The sequence below is a fragment of the Rattus norvegicus genome, chromosome 14 (assembly GCF_036323735.1).
Source record: "Rattus norvegicus strain BN/NHsdMcwi chromosome 14, GRCr8, whole genome shotgun sequence".
Classification (NCBI taxonomy): Eukaryota; Metazoa; Chordata; class Mammalia; order Rodentia; family Muridae; genus Rattus; species Rattus norvegicus.
In genome coordinates, this window is record NC_086032.1 from 76528859 (window position 1) to 76549012 (window position 20154).

The 20154-nt window shown below is 45.9% G+C and overlaps 1 protein-coding gene across 2 annotated transcripts in view; it reads left to right on the forward strand.

Annotated features, from left to right (window-relative positions):
- The first annotated feature begins 11790 nt into the window (after window positions 1-11790).
- Slc2a9 (solute carrier family 2 member 9) overlaps window positions 11791-20154 on the forward strand; it is a 133629-nt gene continuing 125265 nt past the window's right edge. The window contains exon 1 of one of the 2 annotated variants that reach the window (XM_063273504.1): window positions 11791-12001. In XM_063273504.1, the coding sequence (XP_063129574.1) occupies window positions 11948-12001 (54 nt within the window). In that variant the 5' untranslated portion in view covers window positions 11791-11947. The remainder of the gene's footprint in view (window positions 12002-20154) is intronic. The other variant, XM_039092336.2, reaches the window with a different exon arrangement.

A 20154-nucleotide genomic window follows, 5' to 3' on the forward strand; every position in this document is an offset into this window, starting at 1 on the left:
CTCCCAGACCCCGTGAGAGAGAGACCCAACCGCCTAGTCAGGTGGGCACTCCTGAGGCTGCAGAGCGGAAGAGACCACCAACACTGCTCACCCCTGCCCACATCCCTGGCCCAAGAGGAAACTGTATAAGGCCTCTGGGCTCCCATGGGGGAGGGCCCAGGAGCGGCAGGACCCCTGCCTGAGACACCGCCGGAACCTGAAGGAAACAGACCGGATAAACAGTTCTCTGCACCCAAATCCCGTGGGAGGGAGAGCTAAACCTTCAGAGAGGCAGACAAGCCTGGGAAACCAGAAGAGACTGCTCTCTGCACACACATCTCGGACGCCAGAGGAAAAAGCCAAAGACCATCTGGAACCCTGGTGCACTGAAGCTCCCGGAAGGGGCGGCACAGGTCTTCCTGGTTGCTGCCGCTGCAGAGAGCCCATGGGCAGCACCCCAGGAGTGAACTTGAGCCTCGGGACCACAGGTAAGACCAAATTTTCTGCTGCAAGAAAGCTGCCTGGTGAACTCAAGACACAGGCCCACAGGAACAGCTGAAGACCTGTAGAGAGGAAAAACTACACGCCCGAAAGCAGAACACTCTGTCCCCATAACTGACTGAAAGAAAACAGGAAAACAGGTCTACAGCACTCCTGACACACAGGCTTATAGGACAGTCTAGCCACTGTCAGAAATAGCAGAACAAAGTAACACTAGAGATAATCTGATGGCGAGAGGCAAGCACAGAAACCCAAGCAACAGAAACCAAGACTACATGGCATCATCGGAGCCCAATTCTCCCATCAAAACAAACATGGAATATCCAAACACACCAGAAAAGCAAGATCTAGTTTCAAAATCATTTTTGATCATGATGCTGGAGGACTTCAAGAAAGACGTGAAGAACTCCCTTAGAGAACAAGTAGAAGCCTACAGAGAGGAATCGCAAAAATGCCTGAAAGAATTCCAGGAAAACATAAATAAACAAGTAGAAGCCCATAGAGAGGAGACACAAAAATCCCTGAAAGAATTCCAGGAAAACACAATCAAACAGTTGAAGGAATTAAAAATGGAAATAGAAGCAATCAAGAAAGAACACATGGAAACAACCCTGGATATAGAAAACCAAAAGAAGAGACAAGGAGCTGTAGATACAAGCTTCACCAACAGAATACAAGAGATGGAAGAGAGAATCTCTGGAGCAGAAGATTCCATAGAAATCATTGACTCAACTGTCAAAGATAAGGTAAAGCGGAAAAAGCTACTGGTCCAAAACATACAGGAAATCCAGGACTCAATGAGAAGATCAAACCTAAGGATAATAGGTATAGAAGAGAGTGAATACTCCCAGCTCAAAGGACCAGTAAATATCTTCAACAAAATCATAGAAGAAAACTTCCCTAACCTAAAAAAAGAGATACCCATAGACATACAAGAAGCCTACAGAACTCCAAATAGATTGGACCAGAAAAGAAACACCTCCCGTCACATAATTGTCAAAACACCAAACGCACAAAATAAAGAAAGAATATTAAAAGCAGTAAGGGAAAAAGGTCAAGTAACATATAAAGGCAGACCTATCAGAATCACACCAGACTTCTCGCCAGAAACTATGAAGGCCAGAAGATCCTGGACTGATGTCATACAGATCCTAAGAGAACACAAATGCCAGCCCAGGTTACTGTATCCAGCAAAACTCTCAATTAACATTGATGGAGAAACCAAGATATTCCATGACAAAACCAAATTTACACAATATCTTTCTACAAATCCAGCACTACAAAGGATAATAAATGGTAAAGCCCAACATAAGGAGGCAAGCTATACCCTAGAAGAAGCAAGAAACTAATCATCTTGGCAACAAAACAAAGAGAATGAAAGCACACAAACATAACCTCACATCCAAATATGAATATAACGGGAAGCAATAATCACTATTCCTTAATATCTCTCAATATCAACGGCTTCAACTCCCAAATAAAAAGACATAGATTAACAAACTGGATACGCAACGAGGACCCTGCATTCTGCTGCCTACAGGAAACACACCTCAGAGACAAAGACAGACACTACCTCAGAGTGAAAGGCTGGAAAACAACTTTCCAAGCAAATGGTCAGAAGAAGCAAGCTGGAGTAGCCATTCTAATATCAAATAAAATCAATTTCCAACTAAAAGTCATCAAAAAAGATAAGGAAGGACACTTCATATTCATCAAAGGAAAAATCCACCAAGATGAACTCTCAATCCTAAATATCTATGCCCCAAATACAAGGGCACCTACATACGTAAAAGAAACCTTACTAAAGCTCAAAACACACAATGCACCTCACACAATAATAGTGGGAGATTTCAACACCCCACTCTCATCAATGGACAGATCATGGAAACAGAAATTAAACAGTGATGTCGACAGACTAAGATAAGTCATGAGCCAAATGGACTTAACGGATATTTATAGAACATTCTATCCTAAAGCAAAAGGATATACCTTCTTCTCAGCTCCTCATGGTACTTTCTCCAAAATTGACCATATAATTGGTCAAAAAACGGGCCTCAACAGGTACAGAAAGATAGAAATAATCCCATGCGTGCTATCGGACCACCACGGCCTAAAACTGGTCTTCAATAACAATAAGGGAAGAATGCCCACATATACGTGGAAATTGAACAATGCTCTACTCAATGATAACCTGGTCAAGGAAGAAATAAAGAAAGAAATTAAAAACTTTTTAGAATTTAATGAAAATGAAGGTACAACATACCCAAACTTATGGGACACAATGAAAGCTGTGCTAAGAGGAAAACTCATAGAGCTGAGTGCCTGCAGAAAGAAACAGGAAAGAGCATATGTCAGCAGCTTGACAGCACACCTAAAAGCTCTAGAACAAAAAGAAGCAAATACACCCAGGAGGAGTAGAAGGCAGGAAATAATCAAACTCAGAGCTGAAATCAACCAAGTAGAAACAAAAAGGACCATAGAAAGAATCAACAGAACCAAAAGTTGGTTCTTTGAGAAAATCAACAAGATAGATAAACCCTTAGCCAGACTAATGAGAGGACACAGAGAGTGCGTCCAAATTAACAAAATCAGAAATGAAAAGGGAGACATAACTACAGATTCAGAGGAAATTCAAAAAATCATCAGATCTTACTATAAAAACCTATATTCAACAAAACTTGAAAATCTTCAGGAAATGGACAATTTCCTAGACAGATACCAGGTATCGAAGTTAAATCAGGAACAGATAAACCAGTTAAACAACCCCATAACTCCTAAGGAAATAGAAGCAGTCATTAAAGGTCTCCCAACCAAAAAGAGCCCAGGTCCAGACGGGTTTAGTGCAGAATTCTATCAAACCTTCATAGAAGACCTCATACCAATATTATCCAAACTATTCCACAAAATTGAAACAGATGGAGCCCTACCGAATTCCTTCTATGAAGCCACAATTACTCTTATACCTAAACCACACAAAGACACAACAAAGAAAGAGAACTTCAGACCAATTTCCCTTATGAATATCGACGCAAAAATACTCAATAAAATTCTGGCAAACCGAATTCAAGAGCACATCAAAACAATTATCCACCATGATCAAGTAGGCTTCATCCCAGGCATGCAGGGATGGTTTAATATACGGAAAACCATCAACGTGATCCATTATATAAACAAACTGAAAGAACAGAACCACATGATCATTTCATTAGATGCTGAGAAAGCATTTGACAAAATTCAACACCCCTTCATGATAAAAGTCCTGGAAAGAATAGGAATTCAAGGCCCATACCTAAACATAGTAAAAGCCATATACAGCAAACCAGTTGCTAACATTAAACTAAATGGAGAGAAACTTGAAGCAATCCCACTAAAATCAGGGACTAGACAAGGCTGCCCACTCTCTCCCTACTTATTCAATATAGTTCTTGAAGTTCTAGCCAGAGCAATCAGACAACAAAAGGAGATCAAGGGGATACAGATCGGAAAAGAAGAGGTCAAAATATCACTATTTGCAGATGACAAGATAGTATATTTAAGTGATCCCAAAAGTTCCACCAGAGAACTACTAAAGCTGATAAACAACTTCAGCAAAGTGGCTGGGTATAAAATTAACTCAAATAAATCAGTTGCCTTCCTCTATACAAAAGAGAAACAAGCCGAGAAAGAAATTAGGGAAACGACACCCTTCATAATAGACCCAAATAATATAAAGTACCTCGGTGTGACTTTAACCAAGCAAGTAAAAGATCTGTACAATAAGAACTTCAAAACACTGAGGAAAGAAATTGAAGAAGACCTCAGAAGATGGAAAGATCTCCCATGCTCATGGATTGGCAGGATTAATATAGTAAAAATGGCCATTTTACCAAAAGCAATCTACAGATTCAATGCAATCCCCATCAAAATACCAATCCAATTCTTCAAAGAGTTAGACAGAACAATTTGCAAATTCATCTGGAATAACAAAAAACCCAGGATAGCTAAAGCTATCCTCAACAATAAAAGGACTTCAGGGGGAATCACTATCCCTGAACTCAAGCAGTATTACAGAGCAATAGTGATAAAAACTGCATGGTATTGGTACAGAGACAGACAGATAGACCAATGGAATAGAATTGAAGACCCAGAAATGAACCCACACACCTATGGTCACTTGATTTTTGACAAAGGAGCCAAAACCATCCAATGGAAAAAAGATAGCATTTTCAGCAAATGGTGCTGGTTCAACTGGAGGGCAACATGTAGAAGAATGCAGATCGATCCATCCTTATCACCCTGTACAAAGCTTAAGTCCAAGTGGATCAAGGACCTCCACATCAAACCAGACACACTCAAACTAATAGAAGAAAAACTAGGGAAGCATCTGGAACACATGGGCACTAGAAAAAATTTCCTGAACAAAACACCAATGGCTTATGCTCTAAGATCAAGAATCGACAAATGGGATCTCATAAAACTGCAAAGCTTCTGTAAGGCAAAGGACACTGTGGTTAGGACAAAACGGCAACCAACAGATTGGGAAAAGATCTTTACCAATCCTACAACAGATAGAGACCTTATATCCAAAATATACAAAGAACTCAAGAAGTTAGACCGCAGGGAAACAAATAACCCTATTAAAAAATGGGGTTCAGAGCTAAACAAAGAATTCACAGCTGAGGAATGCCAAATGGCTGAGAAACACCTAAAGAAATGTTCAACATCTTTAGTCATAAGGGAAATGCAAATCAAAACAACCCTGAGATTTCACCTCACACCAGTGAGAATGGCTAAGATCAAAAACTCAGGTGACAGCAGATGCTGGCGAGGATGTGGAGAAAGAGGAACACTCCTCCATTGTTGGTGGGATTGCAGACTGGTAAAACCATTCTGGAAATCAGTCTGGAGGTTCCTCAGAAAATTGGACATTGAACTGCCTGAGGATCCAGCTATACCTCTCTTGGGCATATACCCAAAAGATGCCTCAACATATAAAAGAGACACGTGCTCCACTATGTTCATCGCAGCCTTATTTATAATAGCCAGAAGCTGGAAAGAACCCAGATGCCCTTCAACAGAGGAATGGATACAGAAAATGTGGTACATCTACACAATGGAATATTACTCAGCTATCAAAAACAACGGCTTTATGAAATTCGTAGGCAAATGGTTGGAACTGGAAAATATCATCCTGAGTGAGCTAACCCAATCACAGAAAGACATACATGGTATGCACTCATTGATAAGTGGCTATTAGCCCAAATGCTTGAATTACCCTAGATCCCTAGAACAAACGAAACTCAAGACGGATGATCAAAATGTGAATGCTTCACTCCTTCTTTAAATGAGGAAAAAGAATACCCTTGGCAGGGAAGGGAGAGGCAAAGATTAAAACAGAGACTGAAGGAACACCCATTCAGAGCCTGCCCCACATGTGGCCCATACATATACAGCCACCCAATTAGACAAGATGGATGAAGCAAAGAAGTGCAGACTGACAGGAGCCGGATGTAGATCGCTCCTGAGAGACACAGCCAGAATACAGCAAATACAGAGGCGAATGCCAGCAGCAAACCACTGAACTGAGAATAGGACCCCCGTTGAAGGAATCAGAGAAAGAACTGGAAGAGCTTGAAGGGGCTCGAGACCCCAAAAGTACAACAATGTCAAGCAACCAGAGCTTCCAGGGACTAAGCCACTACCTAAAGACTATACATGGGCTGACCCTGGACTCTGACCTCATAGGTAGCAATGAATATCCTAGTAAGAGCCCCAGTGGAAGGGGAAGCCCTGGGTCCTGCTAAGAGTGAACCCCCAGTGAACTAGACTATGGGGGGAGGGTGGCAATGGGGGGAGGGTTGGGAGGGGAACACCCATAAGGAAGGGGAGGGGGGAGGGGGATGTTTGCCCAGAAACCGGGAAAGGGAATAACACTTGAAATGTATATAAGAAATACTCAAGTTAATAAAAAAAAATAAATTAAAAAAAAAAGAATGTTAAAACAGGGGGTTGGGGAGTTAGCTCAGTGGTAGAGCACTTGCCTAGCAAGCGCAAGGCCCTGGGTTTGGTCCCCAGCTCCAAAAAAAAAGAAAAGAAAAAAAAAAGAATGTTAAAACAGTCAAGACAGTGTGTAGATCCTATGTGGTCACAAGACCCCACAGGCATGCTGCCCTCTTTTGGAAACTACGTGTTTTCCTCTTGTTCATAACATATGTCAGAGGATGCTTCCAGAATGGTGCTGAGAACAAACAAAACTGGGAAATCTGAGCTGCACCGAAGTGAGTCCTTTTCTGAACCTCAGGAAAACCCTTGCATACATGGACACAGACATGTGTGGGTGTGCACACAAGCACAAGTATCCATGCATACATGCACACACATGCATGTAAGTACACACGTCCACATAATATATACACATATTTAAGCACATGCATACATACATAAACACACACACACACACACACACACACACACACACACCATATACATTTAGTGTAGTGTTGTCACCAGTCAACAACGGGTGGAAGGCATCCCTGATGTCCCTCAAGATACATTTGAATCCCAGGAGCCTGTGCCTACATCACCTTACTGCTCTAAGAAGAATTAAGGCTACAGAGAGAATTCATGCTGCTAATCAGCCAGCCTCAAAGTGGACATTGTTTGTATGAATACAAGCTAATAACCCTCTTTTAATAGATTTGTGTGTTTTACCCCACGTGTCCTCACGGCAGCCTGACGATATAGGAGCCACAGGTCACATTGGCTGATGACGTAGGAGCCACAGGCTACAGTGAACACAATTTTCTGTTATCTCGCAGTAAACAAACCACAAACCCTGATGATCCAGAGTCACCACCACATACAGAGCGATGGGCTTCATCCCAGCCTAGCAAAAACATCAATCGAAGGAAGGTGTCAGTGATTAGTTGCTGGTGAGGGTACCAAGGCCATTCAGGTTCAGGGGCAAAATTAAGCCACCTTCTGCAGTCTGAAACTGATGGGAATCAGCACAGTGGCATGGCACTGCAGCCAGGCAGGTACGCGTCAAGATTCCAAGCTTCCCACTCCTAAAGCAATGACACCAGGAGGGCACTTGGAGAAGCAACGACAGGGCCAGGTGAGCTGTCTAATGTTCAGCTCTACCATCCTGGAGATGCAGCACTGACTGAAACAGACCTTTCTCATTCTGGAACACTTTTCCAGACTTGCTTTTTCACACCCTCAGCTCTAAGTTCTGAGGTCGTCATTTCTTAAGGTCCCTTTGGGGCCTCAGTTGTTCCAAAGTGCCTACCCAGACCCTTGCACCTTGTTGCCAGATTTCCAGCCTGTATCCAGAAGTGTAATCAATAAATAAGTCCTATGTTAATTTTTGTGAGTGGAATGGCACGGTCTGCTGTCCTGAAATATTGGCCGTGGTGTCGAGGGACCAGGGTGGAACCATCATCACATGTTCCAGTCCTTGGGCCTGCAGAGCTGGATATAAGGTGAGGCCCCGGTGCTAAGTCACATGTGTTAGGGAGTTTTTCCCAGTGCAGAAGATGGAGGGCAGGGCACCGAGAAGCACTACGAGAGAGCTGGGCTAGGCCTGAGGCACAGAACATCACTATTCAGGTCTGGAGTAGGAGACCTGAATGAACTCAAGGCCAGCCTGGGTCACATAATTCCTATTGTCTCAAAATGCCAAGGCAGTGGGGGACGGGAGAGAGAAGGCTGTGCCTCAGGGTGCGATGACAGAGATAGAGTGAACTCAGCAGCTAGACACAAACCTCACTTGTTTTAGGGCCTGAGCAACCAAAGGCAGTTACAAGGGCCTCCCAGAAAAAGGGGAAGTGAGGACACAGGACAGAGCCGGGTTCAGGAAGCAGCCATGCCCACATCCCAGTCCTGCCTCGCCATAGCTTAACTGTGTGGCCTTGGAACATTTTCCAAGCTGTTCTTGGTCAGGTTCAGGTTCTCCACAGTGCCCTTGCATGGTGAGCTGAGACCAGGCTAGCCCTTTGTCTGTGGTCCAGGACACAGTGGGAGCTCAGAGCTCCCACTAGGTGCCAGAGAGCAGGTCTGAGCTCTTCTGGGCCATGGCCACATCTGTATTGTAAGATTTACTTTCTCCTCTCCTTATTTCTCTATGAAAACATAAAGGGAGACATCCGATTCCCAGGCTCCTGTGTGAATTCCCATCTATAAATACCTTTTTAAAAAATATTTATTTATTTATTTATTATATATAAGTACACTGTTGCTGTCTTCAGACACACCAGAAGAGGGCATCAGATCCCATTACAGATGGGTGTGAGCCACCATGTGGTTGCTGGGATTTGAACTCAGGACCTCTGGAAGAGCAGTCAGTGGTCTTAACCACTGAGCCATCTCTCCAGTCCTACACAAGTATCTTAAACAAATCCATATTGTTCTTTAACTCTTAGAAGACCAAAATAGACTTTAGAATGAGGTTTAATTTTTTTTAATCAGAATAAAACAATGCCATACAAAACCTTGGCTCTTGGGTTTGCTCCTTCTGTCCCTCTGCGTGGCCGACTGTGTCACTGGGGTAGAAGAGCAGACTGTGTTCAGGTACCACTAGGGACTCTGAAGAGTGAGTCCACAGCAGCAAGGACCTCAGCGGATCCGCTAATTCCATCAGGTTCTCTGGAGCCTCTGCAGCCACAGTAGCAACAATAGCAGACCTCCACCTTTTATATGTGAGCATCTGGAAAGTTCGGGGCAGGAAGAGGAGGGGCAAAAAAGTGCAGAAAGACTGGTTGTGAAGCTCTCTCGGAGGACTTCGTACTAAGAGAGGGGACATAGCCTTCATACAGGAATGTCAGGGCAGAAGCATGGGGTCCACAAGTGAACATCACCTGCAGGTCCTCCCCAGGGCAAGCCAAGAGCCAGAATACTGTTTCCTACCCCTAGACCACCGTGCCATCCTTATCACTACCAGTGTCCAGGGCAAAGATGCCAACAATTTCAATGATTCTAGAATGTTCACGGGCACCTTTGCAAAAAAGGTTATTGTAAAGGCCGCTCCTCCTTCTGATAGCCTGTCCTTTCTCTGTCCTGGGGTCCTGCACTTGTTCTGATCTTGTCTAACTTCATAAGTTACTGTTTTGGAACCCTGTGGTACAAGTGCTGGACTTGATGGCATTGGCCAGTGCTGTCCAGATCTGAGTATTGCACAAAAAACTGTTCAGTAATGGCTCAGGCATCTTAATCACACTCGTCACCCTTGTCTGTAGAGGCTTTTCTTGAACACTAGCTATGAGCCAGCCGCTGGGAAAGCTGTAAGGTTATAGTGATGAACAAGACAGGTGCACAGCCCCAGCTGGAATGGAGCTCAGGGGGTCCCGAGGAAGACAACAAGTTTGATTACAGAAGTAGAGAAAAAGCGGTTAGCCTTAGGACTTTCAAGAACAGCAAATTTTATAAGATAAGTCAATTCAAGAAGAGAGAAGTGAGCTGACACTTGCACAGGCTAGGGGTTTACATGCTAGAGAATATGTATGGTGTATGTATGTATGTATATAAATGTACACATATGTATGTACACACACACACATATATATATATATGAACAAACACATATACAGCAGAGTAATTAAAACCATAAATGTAATGTTAGCTAGCATAAATGTAAACAGCTTCTGATCTCCTTTTGTGATTGGTGTAGAAGGAAATCCACAGGCCAATCAGGAGCTATATTATTCACAACCATTACCTGGTCACATTACTTGGAATAATAGCTAAGGTCAGGGCTGCTGCTTACAAAGTTCCAGAGACGGCTACTGTGACACACATACTGTTTGTAGGACCAGCATGGAGATCCAGATAGACTATGACAGACACTGCCTCTCCTGGAGGTGTCAATACGCAGAGGGTGGCTTCTGCCTCAACCTGAGATGTGGAGGCATTTCTCACTCACTGGGAAAACCCTTAGGAGTTCCAGGGCTTTTGCTGACTTTCCTACTCTAGGTAATTCTAAGGCTGAAGGTCATGGGCCAAGACGAGGTTGATGCAATGGCTAAGTGTGCTCTTCCTAAATGCATTAAATCCCCAAGGGAATGACCATGGTGTGTTTATGGCCACAATGCACCACTGTGAGACACATCAGGGTCACATCATTGTCTGTCATGTCTTATCAGTACTGCCTCACCTCCTCAATACAGTTTGTGGGACAGGGTGGGGAGCCAGTGATGCCTCAGGTCCTGGATACAAGCTATCAACCCAGCAGTAGGCTCCCCTGCTTTCACAATGTTTGCACTTCCTTGGTGTGCTTCTGTAACTTAATATCCACTAGGTTTGCTGGGGTACTAAATAAGAGTCTCCGTGGTATCTCTTGGCTCTACTAACTGGAGGGGACCTGTCACAAGTATCCCTGTATCAGGTAGTCACTGGTTGATCTGGGGCTTGGTGTCTCTGCAGAGAAGGGAGCCACTGTAGGAGTTACCAGTAATTCTCATCAAAGCTGGGACAGGGGTAGAGGAGGGTGCATGGAGTCATAATGGTCATATAGCAATGTCATGGAGAGATCCCAGCAGCATTCGGCATCCTGCTGGGAGCCAGGGGCAGACGAGGAAGTGAGACCAGCAGTGTAAAGGAAGTTTGACAAGTGCTTTGCAGGGGTGGGGTGTGTGTGGGGGTGCAGGGATGGGGGGATGGGAGAGTGGGGGTAGGGGGTGGAGGTGGGGAGTGGGGTGGGGTGCAGAGAAAGAAAGAGATAGATCCAGGCCGTGCAGTTGCAGTCTACACAAGGCAATACATGTATAGGGATCCAGGTCAGATCCCATGTTCAAGCAGGGTCGGTGTGGGAAAGAGATAAAGAACTTGGTTATAGGGGCTGGAGAGATGGCTCTAGGGATGAGAGTGCTTGCTGCTCTTCCAAACTCCTGGAGTTCAGTTCCCAGCACCCAAGTCTATTGGTTTACTTCACTGTAGCTGCAGCTGGAGTGATCAGACACCCTTTTGCGGCCTCCACACGCATATGCATTCATGTGCACAAGCGCACTCCATACATGCATCCGCACATGCAAATACGCATACACAGGCATGCGTACACACCCATACACATGAAAACAGGAATAAAAAGGATCATAGCCCATCACTAGGGTATTTACATCAGCTCTTCAGATCGCTGCAAGAGATCTGGTCCTCAGGCTTTGGCATGCCACAGGCTGTCTGTGAGCCCCGGTCTGCTTGCATAAGCAGCTCTTACCCATGTCTGTCTTTCTTCTTATTGGCCCTTGTTGCAATCAAGCAGAAAGCCTGTGTTTCCGAGTTGGGAACAATGAGTCAGGTTTTCAGTTCTAATGAAAGCACAGGGCGTTTTTTCACCAGAAGCCAGGGTTGGAGAACAGTGAGCTCACTGAGTGATACCTGGCACAGTAGAGTGGCCCGCCAGCATTCACAACGGAGAGCTGTGGACTCTGGGGCTGATGGCGCTGGAGAGAGAGGGTGCTGGCAGTGCTACGACTCTCAAGCATGAAGAAGAAGAATGCCTGTCTGGGAATGTGATCCTGCTACCATGAAAGGGAGGTGCTGCCGCCGGGTGAGTGTTGTTGGCAATGGGACTCAGACCCAGTTCTACTCACAACTTGAAAGTAGGATGAGCTGACATCTGTGACCTGGCCAGCAGCCTCCGGACGGGTCATGTGCTGCTTGAAACCTGTTGGTTAAAATCTACCAGAAGGTTCTTGACCTGTGTCATGCAGGTGGCTTCTGGTTCCAGAGCTCACACTCTGCCTCTCCCGATTCTTTTAACACAAGACTCTTGAGATGGTCAGAACGCCAACCGGAGCTTGCTGGTGGGTCCCAGCCCTGTATAGGGTCACGTGACTGAATATGGGGGAAGTCACAAAAGTATTGGCGACAGTAAAGGGATTGGAACACACAGTGACTAAAATTAATTCAAAATCAAACATGTGATGAATCGGAGTTGTTTCTGACACCCATGTTGTGTGGCATGACCGGTGCTGCATTGAATCTGAACACACAGCTTGCATGCCTTGCTCTAAACCCCACAGGCTCAGATTTGAAACTACCTCGTGTTCTGACTTAGTGTTTTTAACTGTACAGAGCAGGTTTTCTACTCTTGTAAAAATACAATGGTTCAATTGTGGAAACATTTAAATACCAGATAAATTAGCGAATGCGTAGATTGTACTGTGCTAGGGTGTTTTTTTTAGGTTTTATTTTGTGTTATGTGTATGTGTGTGTGTATGCATGTCAATGCAGATACTCATGTAAGCCAGAGGAACCCCACCCCCACCCCCCCGGAGCTGGAAGTACAGGCAGTTGTGAGCTGCCTTATGTGAGTGCTGGGAGCTGAACTCAGGTCCTCTGCGAGAGCAGCGTGTGCTCTTAACCACTGTGCCACCTCTCCAAGCTGAGGAGAGAATTTCTAGCAATTTCTAAATGGCCCTACACACAAAGACTTCTGCCATCTTGTACTGCCACCTACGTGAAGCAACGTGCTTGGCACTGACAATGACAAAACCGAAACACCGCTCACTCTAGAAAAACCTCAAAGGCGTGTCCTGCAGAACCAAACTTTCAGCCAAGACTTAACTTTTTTGTGTAAAATAAACAAGTTACATCCATTTCATCAATGCATGGCTTTGCTTCCGTGTGCAAAAAATAGTAAAGTTGAACGCCCACCTAAGAGTACAGTAGATACCTTTCGGATTTTATCAGTTTGATTTGCTTATGCCTACTTTTTATACCTTTAAATATGCCCTTGACCACATGAAAATTTCTTGGATGAAAAGGGGCTGTGAGTGAATGTCTACGAGGCTTGGCACATTCAGACTTTGTCATTCTGGTTTGATTTGGTTCCGTTTGGTTTGGTTTGGTTTTTGTTTTTTTTGAGACAAGGTTACTGTAAGCTTAGATTTTTTTTTTTTTTTTTTTTGTTCTTTTTTTCGGAGCTGGGGACCGAACCCAGGGCCTTGCACTTCCTAGGTAAGCGCTCTACCACTGAGCTAAATCCCCAGCCCCAAGCTTAGATTTTTAAAAACCTACTTCGACCCACCTTCTAGCCCTCCATCCAAAGGTAGGGGAGAAAAGATGGTGAATAGGACAAGAGGATGCAGATCTTTTTTAGAAGTAGTTCGTTGGGGGCGATTTTAATCTCTCTTGTCAGGATACTAGCAGTCAGTCCAGTTGGGTAGTGTCAGGATACCAAACACGAATCAGCAGACACTGCCAGGGGAAGTTTTCTACTGTGTCTCTCTCAGCAAAGCAAAGACCAGGGAAGACTCAAGACCAGCGAGACCAATGGAGTGCTGCACAGCTAGCTATGCAAGGGCCGTGGCACTGCCCACTGAGTCCTGTTTATACTCTCCAAATATTATGTGTCCTCCCACGGGTGTCACCTCAGCAAAACAGCATGTGAGTCTGTACCCAGAAACCTCCCACTTCAGGTTTCCCCATATAACAATCCTGGCTATCCTGGAAATTGCTCTGTAGACCAGGTTGGCCTCAAATCCACATAGATCTACCCGCCTCTGCCTCCCGAGTGCTGGGATTAAAAATGTGCACTTACCACGGCCCGGTTCACACTTAATAATGATTAATACGAGGGTGTGTGTGACCATGGGCAAGTAATTTACCATATCTGAATCTTGTCTGTGCACGTGTACCCCGAGAACCTGAGTCACTAAAATCAAATAGACAGTACTTGTGCATGCTGGTGACAGAGACCAGAGTCCTCCCTCCGGGAGAGCAGGCTGATGCCATTATGCAGCTGAGGGAAGTTTGCGTTCCAAGTCTTTGGCTGGGGTAGCCCGATGATTAATTCTGAATCGTCACAGTGAGATCCCGATCCTATCTGTGCTAGAACATTGAAGCTATTTGTTCACTCAGTTCCTGCTGCCTGAGATTCTGGCACAGGACTGGAATGAACCAGTCAGGACCTCCCAGAGACTTCGTGGGAAAATTCAGATTGTGGGGTTGAGCTGGCCGGGGGAGGCACACGGATGAAGGGAGCTTTTGTAGGACCCCCACATGCTGAGATAGCAACAGGAGAAGAGCTGAGGTGTGGGAAACACGGATTTTTTGATGTCTGCAGCCAGGCCTGAGGACAGGACATATGCCAGAGACGAGTGTGCACTGCTAGCCCTGTACCACCCCAGAACAGGCTGCCTCAAATACTTGTGCTCCCTCCCTCTCTTTCTAACTTTGCTAGCTGTGAGTGTGATTTAATAACAATATTCAGCGCCAAAACTGTTAATGAATGGTTTCCAAGATGCCTTCCAGGCACCAAACTGGATGCTCACACCCCATAGATCAATGCCTTGGCATTGGTTCTCACCGCTGCTCCTTGCCCAGCACCTTTGGATGACCTCTAAGGGCTGATGCACTGGGAGTAAATGCCACGGGAGTGCTGTCTCACTCAAGACTCCTGCAGATACATTTTCCCCCCAACTATTTTTGGTATTTGGTTGGTTGAATCCAATGGCAGACCCTTTGGTTATGGAGAGCCAACTGTGATGAACTCTGGGTAGTAACCATGGAACTGTGTGGAAGCCAGCTCAGGAAGTGGGGCTTCTGCCCATGTTACTGATGCTGGGGCTGGCCTTCAGAGAGGTCTGTAACTGCTCAGGCCAGAGAGGGAAGCTGAGATACCTATGGGCTGGCCTAGGTTGAACACTAAGTACCTCATGAGTCCTGGGAAAGTGGGAGCGTCCCTGAACTGAGGTTGTCCAAAGGCTTGGCTCAGGGCCAGGGCCACTGGGGAGAGAAGCAAAATATGGGTGTGATTTCTGTCCAGTCATCATTCCGAGGGTGCAAAGACCAGGAACCTCTGTGACAGGCACGGGGCGTAGAGCCTGGTGACAGGGACACAGCTTAGTCTATCAGCACCAAGGGCTCTGACCTCTGAAACTTGTACTTGACCCTGCAGGGAATCAGTTAGGATGACAGACAGTAGCACCCTGGCCATAAGGTCCTCTCTAGGTGTGTGACTTTGGGCTACCACCTTCACCTTTCTGTGAGCTTTGATGCTCTCACCTATGAGCAAGTATGGTGTAATATTTGCTGAGTGAGCAGATGAGAAAATGAGCAGAGCTAGGGAACTTGGGAGTTAAAGCAGGGTGTGGGTGCAGTTGGGTTGCCAACAAGGAAGAACTGTGCCCTTAAGCACAGAAAGGACCGGCCATAGGAGCCTTCCCAGGATCTATTTTTGAGGTATTTTATTATTATTATTATTATTATTATTATTATTATTATTATTATTATTATTATATTGTATGGATTGGGTTGGGTGGAAGTGGGTGGGGTGGGGTCAGGGGAGAGAGAGACCTTTTCCAGGAATCTTAGTGTTACCGCTCTTTCAGGCTTTCTGAGATGATCTTAGCCTGCGGTATATTTCTTTATTCGGGATGGGTTTGAATCCATATGCTTTATTTGGGGGTAAACCAAGGGTTATATATAGTTTTGGGAGAGCGGTGAGCACATTCAGGGTGGACAAAAGTCATTGGCTGAAGGCTAAGGCTACTGAGACGCTTCGTTTGCATGGAGAATTCCAGGTGCTGGGCTACATGAATTGTGACCACCTGTGACCACCTGGTTGGGGCCACCAGGTTGCGTGCTCTGAAGCAGGTACAGAAACAGGAAAGGAGTAAGCCCCATTCCTGTCGGCCTCAGGATGAGTCTCAGTTTTTGAGATCTGCAGGGTTTGAACATTCTCAGACTCACCTGTCCCAGGCCAGTTTCTCTGGCAACATGGCCCACGCGCCCCACGTGCCTTTAATCCTAGCTGTCAGGGGTAGGGATAGTTGGATCTTTATAAATCCAAAGCCAAGCTAATTTACACATCGAGTGCCAGGCCAGCTGGAGACAGACAGTGAGAGTCTGTCTCAAAAAAAAAAAAAAAATTCTAAACCAAACTAAAGAGACAAAACCACAATGGTGCTCAAGCATCGAACGTTTAATCTAAATGATACTGTAAGCATGTGGTTGTTGGCATCTGATTATAATCTATTATATATCCTGGTGGGGTTGGGGCAGGGCTTTCTTATGTCTAATAAGGTAGAACCTGACACACAGTAGGTTTAATACAGACTGCCGAATGACATGTGGGTGGCCAATAAACAAATGTAGTTGTTGTAGGCAGCCAGGCCCCTCTCTGCAAAGAGATGCAGAGGCTCCTCTGAGTCCTGGCGGGATGGGTAGCAGGATGCTCATGATTCGTTGGGGGTTGCAGACCCACGTTCTGGCCAGATGCAGAAAGTGTGGACATCAAGCAGCAGGAAAGACAGCTGGGCAGGAGGTCCCTGGCCTAACAGTGTCCTGGACTCCTGTGCCATCAAGCTCAATAGGACTGTACCTCTGTTACAGCCAAGTCTGACCATCCTCACACAGCGTACAGCTCGGCACGGGGTTCTGCCTCCCTATGTCAGTCTTAGGACCATTGTTGAGCAGCACTCTTTGGTAGCTGCCACCATGCTGAACAGCACTCTGGTCAGGAACAGCTAATCACCATTCTGGGCATTGGAGAGTCAACAGGGGGTACCGGAGAGAGGGTCTCTGCTTAAGGAGTTGAAATCTGCAGAACACAGTGGCTAGAACCCACAGCCAGATAAAGGAAGTCTCAAACATGGATGCAAAGAAGAAAATTAAAGTATTGAGGGCAAAATGGAGAAGGAGGAAGAGAGGAGAGGCAGGAAGATCAGGACTTCAGGGTAGGGTGGGGTAGGTAGCATCTGAACAGCACCGAGTTGGAGGCATTTGATGTTCGATGCAAGTGTGGGTGATTGGGAACAGAAGGAAGGCCAGAGGCAGAGAACATGGCGCACTGGCAAGAGATAGTGCTCATAATTCACTGGACACTGCAGACCCTGGCTCTGGCCAGATGTAGAAAATGTGGCAATCAAGCAGTAGGAAAGATAGCTGGGTAGGAGGTCTCAGGAGGACAGTGAAGGGCTGAGGTGCAGATGTGATCATGGTGGCTTTCTAGAGACTCCCAGTGGGTTATTCACAGCTCTAGAATCTCCAGACTGATAACAGACTCAGTTTGGGGCGCCAACGCTTTCCTCTGATGGCTGCAGCCATGCTCGTGAGTGGGGAGGACTATCTGAGTTAGGCTGAAGATACTTGGATTCCTAGAAAACCAATGAAGGCTCTGGGTTCGGTGGTTTGCAGGAGTCTGACCTGCTATAGGCATCAATCTGATGGTGCTAGGTAGATAAAGAAGTCTCAGAACGTTGTGACCATTGACTGTGTAATGATGAGCTCTGTTGCCTTGGACAGACAGAGGAAGGGTGTACGACGTACCTGGGGTCTTAAGTGTTGTTCCGAGGCCAGGGAAACTCAAGGAGACCAAGGCTTGTGGCAGAGTCGATTGGACCACTGAAGTTCACTGCAGTCTTCAGTGTTTAAGACGTTGCTTAGCCGTATGAGTACTCTGGCTGAGCAGGACTGCCCCAGGCTGGATCTTGGGGGACAGGTGTGTGACTGCTCAGTGTGTGTGTGGGCTTAAGACCACGGATCTGGGTGGAGTCACCTGTGGTGCTTTGAATGAGAATATCCCCCATAGGCTCATAGATTTGAATACTTGTTAACTAGTGGACAGCACTATTTGAAAGGATTAGGAGATATGACCTTGTTGGAGGAAGTGTGTCACTGGAGGTGGGACTTGAGGTTTTCAAAAGCCCACGCTAGGTCCAGTGTGTCTCTGATCCTGCTGCCTGTAGATTCAGATGGAGAATCTCAACTACTTCTCCAGTACCATGTCTGACTGTGTGCCACCATGCTTCCCACCATGGTGACAATGGACTAAACCTGTGAAACTGTTAGCCAGACCCAGTGAAATGTTTTTCTTCATAAGAGTTGCTGTGGTCACGGTCTCTTCACAGCAACAGAACAATGACTGACATCACCCTTGGAGAGTATGTGCAGGGGAGAGTGGGGAAGAGTCCTCCACTAGAAATCTGATAGAGAACGAGGTAGAAGGAAATGTGGGTGCATAGAATTTGGGAAGAGGAAGATTCTAGAAAGTCCTAGGAATAAGAAAAGTGGTTGATTGCCTCAAACCTGCTGAGGGATTGTTGGATTCAAGATATCTGTCTCTGGGAGGGTCACTGTTCTAATTGGGGTTACTGTCACTGTGGTGAAATATATGGCCAAAGGCAAATTAGGGATGAGGGGTTTACTTGGCTTACAGTTCCACATCCTAGCCCATCACTGAAAGAAGTCTGGGCAGGAGCTCAAACAGAGCAGTAACCTGGAGGCAGGAGCTGACACAGGGGCCATAGGAGAGTGTTGCTCAGTGGTTTCTCCTCATGGTTTGCTCAGACATAGAACCCAGGACCACCAGCTCAGGGATGGCACCACCCACAATGGGCTGCCCTCCCACACCACACTAATCAAAAAAAAATGCTCTACAGCATAAGATCCCTCTTATGGAGACATTTTCTCAGTCAAGGTTTCTTCTTCTCTGATGACTACAGTTTGTGTCAACTTGACATAAAACTAGCCATCACAGTCACTGATGTCTCAGCCCTGGTCAATCACCTATTTGCTTCTGCCTGCCTGCCTGCCTGCCAATGGGCTTCCCACAATGCATCACGAACGAGCATCAGTGGAGGAGACAGGAATAGTAGATGATCTTACTTTGCACCCTAACTTTAACCCGCAAGCCCGGAACCTTGGCCGTGTGGTCTAGCTCTCTACCACAACTGTAGGTTGCAGACGGAACCACAAGGTACGCACTCAATGAGGCATCATACGTGCCCAGCACACAGTGGGTACTCACTAGATGCAGATGGTTAAGTGTATACATGAGAAATGTATCTGAAAGTGAGTCAGGAAGCAAGGCAGCAAGCAGTCTTCCTCCCAGGTTTCTGCTTTAAGTTCTTGCTTAACCTCCTGTCCTGACTTCCCTCCACGACTGGATCGTGACCTGGACGTCAAATCAATGCTTTCTCTCCCAAGTTGCTTGTGGCCATGGTGTTTATCAGAGTGACAGAAAGCAGACTAGCACAGTGGTGAGAACATGAACATTTGAAAATTACCAAAGATACTAGGACAAAATTCAAAATGGAGAATCACCCAGGATTCACAGCATCTCTCCAGATATCCTCCTCTCCCATATCTCCCCGCCAGTCCTGGTATCTCCAGGTCCTGAAGAGAGAAGAATTAGTCTGTGTGGGGTCACTTTTCAGCTGGGAAGCCATGGCAACAAGAATTCTTGAAACAACAGTAGCCATAGACGTAGTAGTGTTGTTCAGGTGGCACAGCTGGGTTTACCTCTGACCAGGGCTCTGAGCAGCAAGAGTTTGCCCATCACCGCCCATGTAGATCCCAGGTCTGACACCTACATGTCATTTGTTAGCATGCTGTGACACATTCATGGCATCCCAGTTGACTTTTTTTTCTTTTTCTTTTTTCTTTTTTTTTTTCAGAGCTGGGGACCGAACTCAGAGCCTTGCACTTGCTAGGCAAGCTCTCTACTCCCCAACATCCCCCCCAGTTGACTTTTGCATCAGGCCAGGGGGTTTAAATCCCCCATGGTGGCATCTGCCTGCTACAGGGATTGGATAAGACACACAGGAAGGGGCTGCCAAGGTCACTGGTTTGTCTGGGTATGGCTTCATCTGGACTTCTCTGTCCTGGAACGTCTGCCCCAGCACATGCCGTCACACAGCTGGGCGAGCTTTCGATCAGTTCAGTCTGCTATCCTCGGGTGTTAATCATTGACTG